At 50.5% G+C, this 16,834-nt stretch overlaps 1 protein-coding gene across 1 annotated transcript; it reads right to left on the reverse strand.

Annotated features, from left to right (window-relative positions):
* Nucleotides 1-10,838: 10,838 nt before the first annotated feature.
* Nucleotides 10,839-15,181, reverse strand: Atf5 (activating transcription factor 5). Its single transcript, XM_021166350.2, has 3 exons — nt 14,930-15,181; nt 13,541-13,834; nt 10,839-12,100 (listed from the first exon to the last, which is right to left on the reverse strand). The coding sequence occupies exons 2-3, from the start codon at nt 13,716-13,718 to the stop codon at nt 11,427-11,429; spliced, it is 852 nt and encodes a 283-aa protein (XP_021022009.1). The 5' UTR covers nt 13,719-13,834; nt 14,930-15,181; the 3' UTR covers nt 10,839-11,426.
* Between the last annotated feature and the right edge of the window lie 1,653 nt (nt 15,182-16,834).

Here is a 16,834-nt window from a genome sequence, read left to right on the forward strand (position 1 = left end):
TCCAAACACCACATGTCCTCAATGGTCTTTGCCTCAGCAAGTGTCTTACATCAGCACACTGAGTCTGTCTCAGCTGACATTGTAAGACCCCCGAAGCTGGGTCTCCGCTCAAGTCCCGGGATGAGCTGGCCAGTACCCCAAAGACTCGAGAGAAAACCACACCTGATGCAAACTGCAAGAGGTTTTATTATCAGCTAGCTGAGGACGAACTCCTCAGGCCATGCAGGGCAGGGGAGTTCGACCCCGAGCTGTAACAGAAAGGGGCTTTTAACAGCTAGCTGAGGAATTGGGAGGAGTTGGGAGGAATTGGGAGGAGTTGGGAGGAGTTCTTCTCTGCCGGGTGTCCTTGGTAAAATTTACAAGGCATGACGAGTGGGGAGTAAGTTCTTTAAGAATTTTTATCTCCGTGTCCTCAGCACAGGAAGCCAGGCAAGTTCTTGGCTAGTTCTTTTACAATGATCACATCTCTGGTTGTAAAGTATAGAAACAAAAAGGCTTTTTGCTGGCTATAGAGAACAAAGAGCTTCTTTCTGGCTGTATTTTTAGAGATCAGGGAAAACAAGCTTGGGGAACGTTCAGGGGCTTTACCTTCCAGGGAGAAACGCTCTAAGTTGGGGTCTCACAACATCACTCTGCCAATCAGCCTGAGTCTGCAGAAGCAGCAAGAAACTGCAGGAACCTCATGAGATGTGTTTTGGTGTGTTTCTCTCTATGGAGCCACAACAGATGGAGCTCAACAATGCAATGTAAAGCAAACCAATACATGTGTGTGGTTAGCAAAGAATCCTTCGTCACCTGTCCTTTCACATGCTTGCTTTAGCAAAACATCCTTTCACTTGTGTCTGCTTTAGTAAAACATTCCTTCATATGTCTGCTTTAGCAAAACACCATCCCACACAACTGACTCTTCAAAGAATCCAGAAGTTTCCACGTCAATGCTTTGCTAGGGAACACAGGTGAAAGGATGTTTTGCCAAAGCAGACAGGTGAAAGGACTCGTGATGGAGAAGTCTAAATAGGACCCCACAGTGGGAGCAGGAGCACTGGTGTGCTTTTGTCTGCCTCTCTATTCTTTGCTAAGGACATGCATGTATTAGTTCACCTTACATTGCATTGCTGAACTCCACTCATTTGCCACACAAGCATCCCAGTCCTTGGGCTCATTCTCAGAGCTGATATAAAGCCCAATGAGGCAGCACTCATCTGCAGTCCCAGCTCTCCTGTGCTAAGGCTGGAGACTCCCAGAAGCTTATAGGTCAGCTGGCTTACAGTGTAGACATTGGTGAGCGAGAGACTCAGTCAGAAAGTGGAAGGTGAGGTGGAGCCTAAGGCTGTCCTCTGACCCTGCACACCTGCATGGCCATACACACAAAATCTCAGGTGGGGCTCAAGAGGGGGTTCAGTCAGTGAAGTGCTGGTCTCACAAGCATGAAGACCTGGGTTTAGATCTCCAGAACTGGATGGAACAACACTGTGCCATGAAGAGGAATGGAGGCCTGAGCTGCAGCATTATAGGGCTGAGCTCCGTGAGACCAGCGAGAGGAGCCAGATGTATGAAGTCAGAATATGAGGGGAGAACCCATCTCCAGAGACAGAACACTTGCCAGGGCTGGATATCACTGAGGACTGCAGGCTGAGGGCACAGAGCTCTCCATGGGTCTGGGCAGGGATGAGGGTACCAGATACCCCTAGCATGTTTGTAGTGTAGTGGTTGATAGAACATTAAATAAGATAAAGAGATCTAAATAATAGAGAGACTGGGACTGGAGCTCACAGAGTCCTTCATTCAACCCCAAGTACTGCCTAAAATCACATTTGCTGCTCGATAATCCCAGCACTGGGAATACGGAGGCAGGAGGATCAGAACTCAAAGATCATCCTCAGCTATGTAAGTGTGAGGCCAGCCTGGGCTACCTGAGAGCCTGTCTTAAAGAACAAGTAGCTGCAGAGATGGCTCAGTTGGTTTGTCTTGCAACATGAGGACCTGAGTCCCATTTCGAGAACCCACAGGGGCGAAAAAAAATGTGTGTTGTGCACACCTGTGATCCCTGCACTGGGAAGGCAGACACAGGAGGACACCTGGGAGGTTAGTGGCTGGCCAATATGACCTAACTGCTGAGTCCCGGGCCCTGGATAGAGTATCAAAAAATAAAATAGAGAGAGGTCCTAGCTACAACCTTGGTGTTGACTTCAGTACCCATGCATGACCCCATACATACAGACACATGTACACATGAACACTGAGAGCCAGGGCCTCCCTGTTCTGTTTTTCCTGAGGGAAGGGCCAGGTGTGTGACATCATGGAGAAGGACACCTCCCATGGTGTCTCTGGAGCACCTTCTTGCTATCTCTGCTTTCTGCCCCAAAGGAGGCACATCCTGCCTACCCATGTCACTCTCTGAGGACAGAGACACACTGCAAAGGCTGGATGTTCCTTGTCACCACCCCAGGAGCCACTGAGACACAACAGGAAGCTGTGCAGAGCAGGTCCATGTCGTCTCCTGCTTCGATGGCCCTGTGTTCCCCAGGACAGAGGTTAGCTTCTATCCCTCTGCTGCTAGCTGGATTTTGTCAACTTGACACAAACCTACTTATGTCTAAGATGAGAGAGTCTTTCTTCAAATGTTTCTATCAGACTGGCCTGCTGGAAGATCTGGGGCGCATTTTCTTGAGTAATGGTTGGTAGGGAGGACCTGGCTAGCTGTGGGTGGTCCTCCCTTGAGCAGGCTGTCCCAGGAGCTGGCTGAATAGGAGCCTAAGGAGCAGTGAGCAGTGTTCTTCCATAGTCTCTGCTTCAGTTCCTGCCTCCAGCCTCCCACCCTGCTTGAGTTCCTGCCTTGGCCTCCTTCATTCTGAAGAGATGCTTTAAACCGATGCAGTCATGGTGAAAACAAGCAGAGTGGAGTGAGAGAGGCTGAAGGACAGACCTGTCAGTGTGCACATCCACACAAGGGCACTGACCAGCCATGCATGCACACATGGCTGTTTCCCATGTTTCTTTCTTTTAGCCCTGGGGGGGGGGAGAGCTGCCTCTTTCCCTTCCACAAGGGGTCTTCAAAAACTCAAGACATGTCCAGAGGAAGCCCAGGAAAAGCCAAAGAAAGACCACTTTGTTGTTGTTGGTTTTTTTTTTTAGGTAGTGTCTTACTTAGGTCTTGTATCCCAGGCTGGCCTGGAACTCACTGTGTCACTAAAGAGATAGTGACCCGGAACTTCTGATCCACTTGCTTCGTCTGCTGAGTGCTGGGATTCCTGGCCTGAATCAAGCCTGAACCACTTTTTCCTTTCTTTCCCGAAATTATTTTACTAGCTCTGTAGAGATTCTTCCAGAGTGAGACCTGCTGTTTGGAGGAGATACAAGCTGTAGGAGAGGCCCTCACTTTGTGTGTGTGTGTATGTGTGTCTGTGTGTGTGTGTCTGTGTGTGTGTGCCTGGTGGCTTAGGATGGTCAGAACAGAGTGTTGCATCCTCTGGGACTGGAATTACAGATGGATGGTTGTGAGCCTCCATATGGATGCTAGGAATCAAACCTGGGTCCTCTGCAAGAACAGCCAGTGCTCTTAAGCACCACACAGTTTCCCCAGCTCATTTGTTTGTTTCCTAGTGCACCCTGGCTGTGACCTGTGCTCTTGAGCACCTAGACCCTCCTGGCCCCTCCTGTGGTCCATTCAGAGCATCGTGCCCTGAAGTATTCTGACCATGGGAGGTCCTAGAGTGCTCTGCTTGGGTCCCCCAGCTCCCCCTGCCTCTTCCCCTCAGCTCTTCTCAGAGACACAGGCTGGGCTGGCTCTCTAGGGAGGCCCTTAAGTCTTTAAGCTGGACCCTGGTGGCATCCCATTCCTTGTGTTCAGCTGGTAAGCGCCAGTCTTAACAACAGAAGGACCTGAGTTCTAGCCCCAGCACCCAGCCTGCAGCCAGGTCTGGTGCACACCTTTGATCCCAACACTGGGAAAGCAGAAATGGGCAGATCACTATGGAAGGAAGGAAGGAAGGAAGGAAGGAAGGAAGGAAGGAAGGAAGGAAGGAAGGAAGGAAGGTAAAGGCAAGTTGTGGTGGCACACACTTACACACTTGTGATCCATGGGCTTGCTAGCTAGCCAGTCTAAATCAACATGTTCCAGACCAGTGAGAGATCCTATCTCAAACAACAAGGTATGCAGTACCTGAGGACTATATCCCAAGTGGTCTTCTGGCCTCCATGTGCATACATGTGTATACACACCTGCATACATTAACACCCAACCTCCCAGTATCCCCTGTAAGGGGAAAGACAGAAGCATCCTTTGACACCCAGTCCTTAAGGATGGACTGCACATGGTGACCTCCTTCCAGCATTCTGCTCAACCAGGTGGTCAAGGTGAAAAGACACTTCTTTATGGTCTCCCTCCCCCAAACCCACACTGAAATTATCTGCAAACCTAGTGAGTCCTTGCCATCAGGGCTACGGAAACCAGGAACCTTCAGAGCTAGTGAGCCATGGTCCCAGCTGCCTATATAGCAGCTGGGAGCTCTGGGGAGGTGAGCTGCACAGACAACAGCAAGCAGGAGCTGGCAGGGGTCCCCACAAGCTCTCATTGTAGAGCCCTGTCTGTTCAGTTGGCTTCTGCCTCCCAAGCAGTGGGATTACTGGCATGTGTCACCATGTCCAGCTGGGCACAGGGCATTGCTGTGAGACTTCTCACTTCAACAGACCCAGGGCTTGTACCCAAAAATTGATCCAGGTGAACTGTGGGCCTGGAGTCAGCATGAGACCGACCTAGGGCCTCTGCACATATGTTACAGTTGTATAGCTTAGTGTTCTTGTGGGACTCCTAACAGTGGGAGCAGGGGCTGACTCTGACTCTGTTGCCTGCTTTTGGGACCTGGTTGCCTCTTGAAGCCTTAATAGGAGAGGAGTTGCCTAGTCTTACTGCAATTTGATATGCCTTGGCTGCTTGGTATCCATGGGAGAGCTGCCCTATTCTGAAAAGAAATGGAGGATGGGGGCAGATGCTGGGAGGAAAAGAGGGAGGAAAAACTACAGCTAGGTCCAGATGTAGGTACCCAAGCTGGGCTTCCCCTCCTCTGAGGAGAAGGGTAGTAGGTAGTCGGGGAGGGATTTGTAAGGGCAGGATGGGGGGGGGGAGGAGGAGGGGTTGCAATTGGATGCAAAGTGAATAAAAATAAATTATTGAAGAAGGAAGAAAGGAAGGAAGGAACGAACGAACGAACGAACTTATCAGCAAGATGTGGGGAGGGAGCACAAGGCAGTGTGGATGGCGAGATGACCCAGTAGTTAGTTAAGAGCACTGGTTAAGAGCCCACAGATAACCATCTGTTAACTCTAGTTCCAGGGCATGCAATGCCTCCTGACTTTTGCAGGCACTGGACATGCACATAATGCATATACATGCAGGCAAAACACTTAACAACATTTAGAAGTCTAAATAAAACTTTAAAGAGAAAGGAAACAAAATACAGGGGACAGGGGAGATGGCCCAGTGGATAAGAGAGCTTACTCTGCAAGCACAAGATCTGAATTTTAGTCCCCAGCACCCACATAAAACCCCAAGTATGGCTTCATGGGCCTGACACGTCCAGTGGTGGGGCTGTGGGGAACAGGCATATCCCAAGACTGGCTGGAAAGGTGAACTTCAGGCTCAGTGAAAGACACTGTCTCAAGGTACTCGAGTGGAAAGCAATAGAGGAAGACATTCAATGTCTTGCTCTGGCTTCTCCATGCTTGTGTGTGGCAGTATGCACTTGTACACACACACACACACACACACACACACACACACACACACCTTGGACACTGGGGGCATGGCTCAACTGTAAAGCCCTGCTTAGGATCTCTCAGTAGAGAAGAGTATGCCTCGGTAGGAGAGCTCCTGCTTAGTGTGCACAGGCAGGGCCCGGGATTTCATCTTGTGACCACCTGAGAAAGAGTTCTTAAATGAGGAACTATATAGTTCAGGTTAGCCTATGGGACTTTGTGGGCAGCAGGGTGTCTGAGGTTTTTTGTTTTTGTTTTTGAGACAGGGTTTCTCTGTATAGCCCTGGCTGTCCTGGAACTTGCTCTGTAGACCAGGCTGGCCTTGAACTTAGAAATCCGCCTGCCTCTGCCTCCCAAGTGTGGGATTAAAGGTGTGCGCCACCATGCCCGGCGTGTCTTGAGTATGGGAAGACCAATCCCGCAGTGGACAGAAGCATTCTCTAGGCAGGGCCAGGAATTTTATAAGAATGAATAAAGCTGGCATGCTGGTTAGTTTTTTTTTTAATATTTATTTATTATTATACGTAAGTACACTGTAGCTGACTTCACACACACCAGAACAGGGCATCAGATCTCATTCGGGTGGTTATGAGCCACTATGTGGTTGCTGGGATTTGAACTCGGGACCTTTGGAAGAGCAGTCAGCGCTCTTACCCGCTGAGCCATCTCGCCAGCCTGCTGGTTAGTTTTTGACAACTTCATACAAACTAGACAAATTGGTTACGTTTCAGAAGCTACGTTTTGTGCTTCCTCTAGTTTCAGGAAATATTTGGTTGTTTTCGGATTTCTGATGGGGTTGAAGGCTAGTTTCAGTCTCATAGTCAACCTCAAGTTGTTTATCATAGAGTTCATAGAGTAGATGACATGGTTTTCAAGTGATGTTACAGGCTAAAATTCTAAACATAGTCCAGAGATGGAATCGTAATTCTTTCATAATTCTAATTGACAAATTGATGGACCGGATCTCATTTATACCTCATACTGTAAATTTTCCTTAATCTTTTTCAATTTGTATCTGGGAGAAGAGATTTTTGGTTTTTTGTGATTTTTTTCAGGACTGAAAAGGTGAGCTGCAGAGGGGAGTAAGGTCTGCTGATTGGTTCTCCATTTGGTCAATAAAGAGGTGAGCAGCCAATTGCTGGGCAGAAGGGACAGGTGGGACTTCCAGGTCCCAGGAACAAAAGGAGATGTAAGAAAAGAGACGGGGCCTTTTCAGCTAGGTCTTGGAAGAAGCATGAAACAACTATGTAGATCTCAGGGAAGCTAGAACTGGCAGGCTCTGCCACCAGCGGAGCGCCAAGGAGGTCAGTGGAGGCTGGCTGATCAAGGCTAGGCTAGGGCAGGAGATTCTGTGTCCAGCAGTTCTGATATCTGGCAAGTTCTAAAATAATAAAGATATCTGAGTGTTTTTCATCCACAGAGCAAAAGTGTGGGGGGGGGGGAGAAAGAGAGAGAGAGAGAGAAGCTGGAGTGGTAGCTGGTGACTTGGTGATGCTAGCTGGGAGGAACAAAGAGAAACCAGAGAGACTTGATGTTATAAAATATTGTTCTCCATCACCTTCTGGTTGGTCAATAAATAGTTGAACAGCCAGGGCAGGAGAGGAAGAGGTAGGACTTCCAAACCCAGAGAGAGAAAGAGGATCTCAGGTGAGACCCAGGAAGTCACCATCAGAACGTGGATAAAGGAGGAAGTGCCAAGGTAAGATAAAGATGACAGGTAAAGGACCACGTGGCTGGGAAGTAGGCCAGGCCAGCGCTGTCAGGTTAAAATAGCTCAGAATCTGCCCAGCTATTGTACCTGAAGCTTTGAATGAATGTAAAGGTCTCCGTGTCATTATTCAGAGCAAGGGTGTGTATAAAAAGCAGAACTTTTAAAATGGCGGTCTGGCTTGTTTCAGAAAGAAGCAACAACTCTATTGGGTCTTCTGTGTGAAGAATCTTTGGTGTGTCTGGTCAGCTGGGGCTGAAGAGTCAGCCATGATTAACAAGAGACCAGCACCATTGAATTGAAAACTTTGTGTTAAGGGGACAACTAATGGTGGTTAGATGGAGCTGAGAAATTAGTGGTGATTAAGAAGAGGCCAGCATCTGAGAAGTGTTTCCTGAGAGCCAGCACACAGAAGCTGTGTTCCAGAGATAGCTAGGTTGCACTTTGTGCTGGCAGCTGGACTTGGTGGTCTTAAGAGAGTCAACCAGGTGGTACCTTGTTTGAAGACATGAAGGGGACTTGGCACTGTGAGAGGTCAGGAGAGGCTGCTGGTGAAGGTGTAGCCAGAGTTGCCGTGGAAGCAGTGGAAGACTGAAGGGGTCATGGAGAAAAGTAGAGGCCTTGTACCTTGAAGAGCGCTCGGGAGAGCTATTGGTGCAGAGCTATGGCCCATCTGCAGAAGACCTCAGAATTTTGGAGACGCCCATTCTGTGGAGTGACCACCAAGAACGGTGGAATGGAGCCCATCCGAGCTTAGATTAGCTGTGTGTCCAACAGAGAGTGGGGCTGGGAAAGTGACCCAAGCCCTTCGGAGGCTCCCAGGTCATGAATGGATCTCAGACATTGGACCTTGTGTTGTTCACACAGTTAGAGTCTGATTTTGATTTGATTGTGACTGTGCCATGATTATTCTCTCTCTCTCTCTTTTTTTAAAGATTTATTTATTTATTATATGTAAGTACACTGTAGCTGTCTTCAGACACTCCAGAAGAGGGCTCCAGGTCTCGTTGCGGATGGTTGTGAGCCACCATGTGGTTGCTGGGATTTGAACTCTGGACCTTTGGAGGAGCAGTCGGGTGCTCTTACCCACTGAGCCATCTCACCAGCCCCTATTCTCTCTTGAAATAAGAAAGTATTTAATCTTTTATTTTACAGAAGCCCACAATTGAGAGACTTTAAAGTTTAAAGGTCTTTTTTTTCTTTCTTTCTCGAAGACAAGGTTTTTTTGTTTAGCCCTGGCTCTCCAGGAACTCATTCCGAAGACCAGGGTGTCCTGGAACTCGAAGATCTGCCTGCCTCTGCCTCCTGAGTGCTGGCATTAAAGGAATGTGACATCATACCTGGCCTAATTTGGAATATGTTATATTGTGATATTCCTACTAATGCGAGGTCTCGGGGATGAATAAGAAAATAAAGGTTGTGGCTTAACAGTGATGTGTTTGTGTGTCAAGCTGACAAGGATTCAGTTGGGCTGGCTAATTTTATGTCAATTCGACACAAACTAGATTCACTGGAGAAGAGGGAGCCTCAGTTGAGAAAATGCCTGTGGGGTATTTTCTTAATTAGTGATTAATGTGGGAGGATGAAGCATGGGTGGAACCATCCCTGGGCTGGTGGACTTCAATTCTATAAGAAGGCTGAGCAAGCAATGAGGAGCAAGCCAGTAAGCAGCTCCCCTCGGTGGCCTCTGCATCAGCTTCCTGCCTCTAGGTCTCTAGGTTCCTGCCCTGTTTGAGTTCTTATACTGACTCTTTTCATTGATGGACTGTGATGTGGAAGTATAAGCCAAGTAAGCCCTTTCTTCCCCGACTTTCACGTGGTCATGGTGTTTGTAGTTTAATACAAAACAAAAACAAAAAGCAAACATGGAACTTAAAAAGACCAAACTCCATTCCTGCCTCCTCAAGGACCTCAAGGCTAACAACTGCTACCTGGGCATCTCAGCCACCCAGCAAAGGATAGCAGGCTATCTGACCCAAGAGGGAAGCTGGGCAAATACAGTTAACCAGCATTCTGTGCTCATGAGAAGCAGCTGTCCCCAGGAAAGGAGAAGGGACAGGGAGGGGCCTCTGCTCCTTGGTGCCTGAGCAGTCAAGGCGGTGGTGTCTGTCTCAGAGGTTCATACAACGTTCCCTCTGGGGGTGGCCTCTCCATTTATCACTATAGGAAAGCTTAGAGCAGAACCAGAGTAGGATGCAAGGTCAGGGTGTAGGGGACCTGGTGGTTGTCACTCCAGTGATAGTGTTGGAGTCTCCTGGAGCCATGCTGACTCCATAGAAGAACCACTGTCAGCTATGATCCATAGCCCTACCTCCAGGGGATTGGAGACCTACCTTACAGATTCAAGTGTCCCTGTGGGTCACCCCAATACTCAGTCTGCATCTCCTTAAAAGGTCAAACTGATGCTATGTGGCTCAACATGATCACTATAAAACACACCCAAAATGTACCTCTTGGGTGGCCAGTTACCATGGGAACAATGGCCCCTCGAGCAGATAGGTCTTTGCAGGTACTTACCCTAAAGACAGGCTCCTTCCCACAGTTGGGAGCTAAGGTCAGATCTTGCTTTGGGGAACCCAGTCTCTGGAACCTTTGTTTCTTGGGCTAATAGTACCTTGTGTAGAATCTAATCTCAATCAGCTTCCTCAGGACACTTCTTTCTTCTGAGTCTTCTCAAAATGTCCTTAGATTGTGACTTCCCTGACTAGCAGTCTTTGTCCCTCCAGACGACTTGGTCCAAGGCCATAAACTACCCAGCATGGCTACTGAAGACCAAACTCAGGTCTTCAGTGAAAGCAGTATGCATTCTCAGCTGATAGCTTTTTATGCAGAATCTATCCTGGAGATTGAGTCAGGTTCTATGCTTGCTGGGCAAGCATTTTACCAACGGAGCTGTCTCCACAAGCCTCTCTGCCCACTACTGCAATGATCACACTGTGTTTGATGGTATTCTTCTTGGTATGTCTATGCTATATTACCTTTGGCTTGTCCTTTGCTGACAATGTAAATACAACCAGCCTCAGTGTCAACATGGCTCTAACTTTACTGATAGGCTGGTCACCTGTCATGCTCTTGCCGAGTGGGTGCACTTGACGATGAACAAACGTTACTAGTTACCTTTTGTTTGGCTTCATTGTTTTGTTTGAGATGGGGGTCACTCTTTAGCCCAGGCTGGCCTGGGCAATCCTTCCTCCTCAGCCTCCCAAATGCTGAGACTGCAGTCATGAGCCACCACACCCAACTTCTTTCTCTTATGCTAGGCACATGTGTACTGTCGAGCTTCAGCCCCAGTCCTTTGCTTTACTCTCAGTTATCTTAAGACAACCCCGAGGCTCACTCTCCCCAGCGTCTCCTCTCAAAGATAAGACACACAGGCCACAGGAAAATCTGCATTTTATTTGTGCCCATAACCCCTGGAGGATCAGCCCCCACTAGATGCAACCCTTCCCCCACACCCTCACAAAACACTGATTCTCTCACAGAGCTAAAATGACCCCCTAGTTACCAACTACAGTCACCCCTTCCTGTCCCCTAGGCCAGTATAAATTCTGAGGTCCTGGCTCCCTTTCCTTGACTGGCTTCTCACTTGTGTTCCAAGTCCCCTCCTTAAAACCCTCCCTCCCTGACTAGGTTCTCATCTGCCATCACCCAGAGTGGCTTCCTGCCTTATGTCCATGCCAGGCCTGGCAGCCTCCCCCTACACCCAACTAGGACTACCTGCAAAAACACACTTGCTTTAAGACTCCAGAGACCAGGGATCAGGCTGGCTCCTCCAGTTCCCTGAGGGCCTTGGTTTCTCAGTTGCACTGAAGGGGTACAGAAACTGACTATGCCAAATAGCCCACAATGGGTTAGGCAGAGGGGAAACCTAGACATGGATTGGATAGGAAAGTGAAATGGAGGGATAGTGTGAAGCTGGAGGCAGAGGTACAAGAGACCTCCCTCTCCAGCCTGGACCTGTACCCTAGGTGCTGCGGGTCCTCTGGCTTCGGGCCTTATACACCTCAATTAGCAGGTCCTTCACGTACTGGATCTCCCGCTCCACTGACTCAGCCCTCTCCCTCAGCTCCCGGTTCCGGGCCTCCAGCCCCTGGCACTCGCCCTCCAGGGCCTCGCCCTCTGCCCGCTTCCTCTGGCGGTACCTGAGAGCAGCTGACTTATTCTGGTCTCTCTTCTTTTGCTTGCGGTCCCCTCGGGTGCTGGCAGGACTAGGATAAGGGGCTGGGCGGGCGGGTGAAGGCAGAGGGGCCAGAGGAGGAGGCTGCTGTGGGACAGGCAGGGTTGACAAGCCTGAATCCCCTGGCCCGGCCTCACTGCGGCAGTAAACAGCCAGCAGGTCCAAGGTATCCAGGGTAGGAGGCTGAGGGAGGTCAAAGGTGGGCAAGGGCAAGGGCAGGGGCAGAGAGGGTGCTGCTGGTGGTGGTGGAGGTGGTGGTGGGGAGGGCGGTGGGAGAAGTGGGGCATCGAGGAAGAAGTCTTCCATCTGTTCTAGCTCCTTCTTGAGTAGGGATGCCATGGCTTCCAGGTCAGGGGGGGCCGGGGAGGGTGGGGGGAGAGTGCCTGGGGGCAGAGGGGCCTCCAGAGGAAGGAGAGCTGTGAAGTCCACCCGCTCAGTCATCCAATCAGAGAAGCCGTCACCTGAGGATGGAGGGGGACATAAAAGTCCCTGAGGTCTGTGCTTTATCCACTTCGGTGTTCACTCATGTCCCATTCACTAAATGTGACAAGTGACCAGCCAGCCAACCATCAAATCTATAGGCCCATCAGCAGACCAATAAGTCAGGGAAGACACCAATCAAGCAATCAACCAACCAGCTAGCTAGTTTACCCTCCAAGCTACTAACCAACCAAGCAACCAATCAACCAGTCAGCCAGCCATAGAATTTACTAGCTAACCAACCAACCAACCAGGCAATCATACCGCTCACCAGCCAACGAACCAACAAATTCATTAATCTATGAACAAGCCAGCCAGTCAATCAGCCAACCATAGTTTACAATCAACAAACAGACCCGCTAACAACGAATGAGGCAACCAACCAACCAATCAGCCAACCAACCATATAATTCAGTGGCCAACCAAGTAACCCAGAAAGTAAGCAGTGAACCAGAGTTCACCAGCCAACAATCAACTAAACCGCCATGTAACCAATGACCCAGCCAACCAGCCAATCACCCCACCAGTTCACCAGGCCACCTGCCGATCAACTCACCAACCAATCAGTGAACAAGCCAATCAATGATTCAAATCAATCAGCCAACCACTCGGTGAAGCAGTCACCCAACTAACAGTCCACCCGACAAAGGTCTGCTCCCACGTCTGCAATCCTGCTCTGTGGCTGCTTGACTGCACCCCATACCTATGTCTTCTCTCCTTCCCTCGCTTGTTCAGTTATTATTGGTGATAGAGTCTTGTGTAGACTAGGCTGGCCTTGGACCTGCTTTGTAGTCCGTGGCTGAGGGCAACCTTAAACATCTGACTCTCCCAGAGTGCTAGGACTCTTCACCACTCTCTCTCTCCTCCCTTTTCTGCGTGTGTGTGTGTGTGTGTGTGTGTGTGTGTGTGTGTGTGTATGACTCACTCCATCTTTATTTGTTCTCCTTTTCCATTTCTGAGATGTTTGAGAACTACGTTCTTGCTATGCTGCCTAGGCTGGCCTGGCCTCAAGAGGCTGAGAAGCCCCTTGAACAGGGGGAGCTGAGGGCATGTGCCACCAGGCGCAGTCTGGGACAACCATCGGTTACACAGTCAAAAGGGACTGTGCCCCAGGATCTCTGAGATGAAGCCCCCTCCCACCTTAGCATGGCTCCCCATCCCTCAGTCCAGATGTCATCTACTTGGAGAGGGCTGACTTCTCAACTAAGTCTTTCATCACTGTCCGCTAAGCTTTGGTCTCCCACTTCTGTCTCCTGATGCACCCATGAGCTTAGGGATCCCTTGCTCTGAACCCTGAAGACCTAGAACAGTGCTGGGCACACTGCAGGCCCTCAGTACTGATCTTGTGAAGGAATAAATTCTTCCTTTTCTGTCCCCCCCCCCCCCAGCTCAACCCACCTCTCTTCTTTACCTGTTCTTACCTGCCAGGGGCTCTCCCCCCCCTGGAAGCCCGCCCTCCAGGGCACCCCCAAGGACCTCATAGGGGCCCAGGGGGGCAGGGGCCAGGGGGAGTTTCCCATAGTCTACGAGCCAGCCCAGCCCGCTAGCTGGGAGCAGGGCCCTGTCCAGCTCCAGTCCCAGGGTCGCCAGGAGTGACATGGCTGAGACACAGGCGCAGGGCAGCGACGGCAATGGAGGCTGCACCAACAATTGGGAGGCAGCGTGGAAGATTGTTCAGCTGGGTGAAGACAGGCACCAAGGCGAAGGTGGAGGACCTGTGAGGACAAGGGGACGTGGGTGGGATTGAGTCAAAGCGGCTTGACCCACAGGCTACGCAGTTTCCTTCTTTCCGAAAATTTCAGCGCTCCACACATTCCCAGGGACATTTTTGGAAACTCCCCTGCCCCATCTCCTCCCTCAACACAGAAACTTAGTGTTTTCCCAGGGGAATTACCTCCAGTCCCTCCTACCCACCTCATCTTATTCCTCTTCATAAAAATTTCAATCCCAAGGGAATTTCCTTCTAGCCGTGCCCCTTCCGCATCATTAGACTATAACCCCTTTAACCCACAGGGGTTCCCAGAATAATTCTGCAATGCCTGGGCCCTTCATCAGTGTCACACACACAGATCCCGCTCTTCCCTTAAAATTTTTGGAGACTTCTAAAGATCCTACGGGAAGCTCCGCCCACCCTTCGGTCTGTCACAGTCAGTTCCCGCCCCCAACTAGTAAGTCCCTAGAGGCCCTGCCCCTGTGGTTGTTGGCGCCAACTCTTTCTTAAAGGTGTTCCTAAAGCCTTTCCTGTCAGTTTAAGCCAGTCCCCGCCCCAGCAGGTGTCTGATTGGAGGGAAGTTGGGCCTGAGTCGGAGCCTCAAGCAAAGTCCCACCCTTCCTCGCTGCTGGCTCGACTAGCGACGAGGCGCGAGCTCAGTCCCTGGACCCGATCCATTTTACGCCACTACCCTCCCGGAGGACCAGTGCGCGTGTTTAGCCAATGACCCGCCGCCCGCCGTAGTTCATGCCCGTGGGGGGGCGGGGGGGGAAAAGTAAGATAATGCGCATGCGCAACAGGGTGTGGGGTCGTCTCCTTGAAGGGAAAAGGGTCTGTGAATTAGCGCGCATGCGCAACGGCGCGCGAGCCGACCTTAAAAGCCCCCAAACTCTCCGGAAGCACGCCCCCCCCCACTCGAGCCTAATGCGCTTGCTCAGCGGATGCGCCGGCCGCCAGCTTCCCTCTTCTGCGCCTGCGCGACCGTGGTTCCTCACTTCGTCTCCCCCGCCCCCACCACGAGGCTGACCCGTGAAGCCCCGCGAGCTCTGTGAAAGGGCGGGAAAGGCAGTTGGCGAGGGAGGGGCGAGCGGTTACTCACTCCATGGCGGCGAAAAGGCGAGGAGGCAACGGCGGCGGCGGCCTCGGCTGAAGAGACGGTGTGAGCGGAGAGTGAAGGCGCGGTGAGCGCGGAGACGGGGGCGGGGGACACGACGGGGTCGCGGCTACAGAGCCATTGCGCGGGCGGAGGCGGCGTGGCGGGAGCGTTAAGGGAGACTGTGCTGAGAGGGTTGAAAATGAGGCGGCCCCGGGGCCTGGGGACAAATATACCGGGGGCGGCGCAGCGCGGGCTTGCCTGGATCCCTCCGCGCCCCGCCCTCGCGCGGCCCCGACGGGGCGGTGGCGACCCCGGGCCCGCCATGTCGCCCTGACCCTCCACTCTCTGCTTCAGGCTGGGGGCCCGGGCTCGGTCTCCTGAATCGGTCAGATCCAATGTGTCTTTCACACCCGAAACCAGCTCGTCTCGTTCTCTCTCCCTGCTTCACGAATTTGCCACCCGAGACCTCGTGGGTTAAGCCCATCGCCGAATGGCGCAAACTAGCTTAGGCTTCATAGACGAGTTTCCAGGCAGCAACCGCGAGATAACGCCTCCCAAGTACTTGTAGAGCGCTGTATACGCGCACAGATATATCAGCATGGAAAATAGGCCACGAAGTCCTAACCACGAGACTCTTCAACATATTTTTTGTTTGTTTTGTTTTGTTTTAACATTTATTGTGTTATTGTGGTGGTCAGAGTTGGTTCTCTGACCATGTGAGTCCCAGGGACGGAACCTCGGGTCAAACTGTTTGGCAGCCTTTACCCACGGAATCATTTTATCTGCTCAGAGTCATTGTATTTTCTTTTAGAAAAAAACCCTGACTTCACCTCTTTTAGTCTCCCTACCCCATATTCTTAGCCATCCAACGTGTCCATATGATCGTTCTGTGTGTCCCACCTCCAAGGTTTCAGTTTCCAGCCATCCCTGCCGACCTTAGGTTTTGCCCCTTGCTCTGACTTTCTTGCAGTCCTTGCTCTCTTGCTGACCCCACTAGATAATTATTTCTTGATCCTGTCCAAAATAGGACATTTATATTCCATTTAGTAAAAGAGTCCCTCTTGTCCTTCACCGGGGATGATGCGTGAACCCTGTTTTCTACCCCGTGTTCATGTACATGGCTGGCCTTCCATGTGGAAGTCAGTCAGCCTGTCATATTTGTAGCAGCTGAGAGACTGAATGGGTGGAGATGGAGCTCAAGAATGCTAGTCTGTTTAACACCAGAACCTTAGTCTCTGTCCAAGCACCATATGGACTGGGCTTGGTACTTGCCTGTATTCTCAGCATTTGGGAGATGGGAGAAAAGAAATCATGAGTTCAGGGTCATACTGGCTGGCTTCAATGTGTTTTAAAAAGAAAAGGTTCAGAGGCCAGGCTTGATATCTCACCTACTTAGGAGACTAAGGCCGTATTGAAAGTCGAGGTCAGGGCTGGAGCTGCTTTGAGATGGCTCTGGTGGTGATCTCTAAACCCAACCCTCCTGAGTTCCATCCTCGGGACCCACTTGGTAGAAGGGCAAAATCCCTCTGACCTCTACCACCTGTAGTGACAGGTCTGCATACTGATTAAGGGGGGGGGGGAGCTCAAGGCTTGCCTTGACTAGAAAGTGAGTTCTTGGCTGTCTAGAGAACTTACAAAGATCCTGATTTTAAAATATATATATATATATATATATATATATATATATATATATAAAATGGGCTGGGGTTGGAGGTTGGTGGCAGTGTTGGCCAGAGTACTGCTTTCCAGACTCTGGTGTCCATCCCTGGTACTGTAAAAGATTCAGAGCAGGTGGGGAATACTGATTTTGAAAGTTACAAGTCCTTGAGATAATTCCCCTTGGAATGGGCACTATTTTTTTTGTATGTAAGTACACAGTTTCTCTTCAGACACACCAGAAGAGGGCAT

This window comes from Mus caroli, chromosome 7 (assembly GCF_900094665.2).
Source record: "Mus caroli chromosome 7, CAROLI_EIJ_v1.1, whole genome shotgun sequence".
NCBI classification, from domain to species: domain Eukaryota; kingdom Metazoa; phylum Chordata; class Mammalia; order Rodentia; family Muridae; genus Mus; species Mus caroli.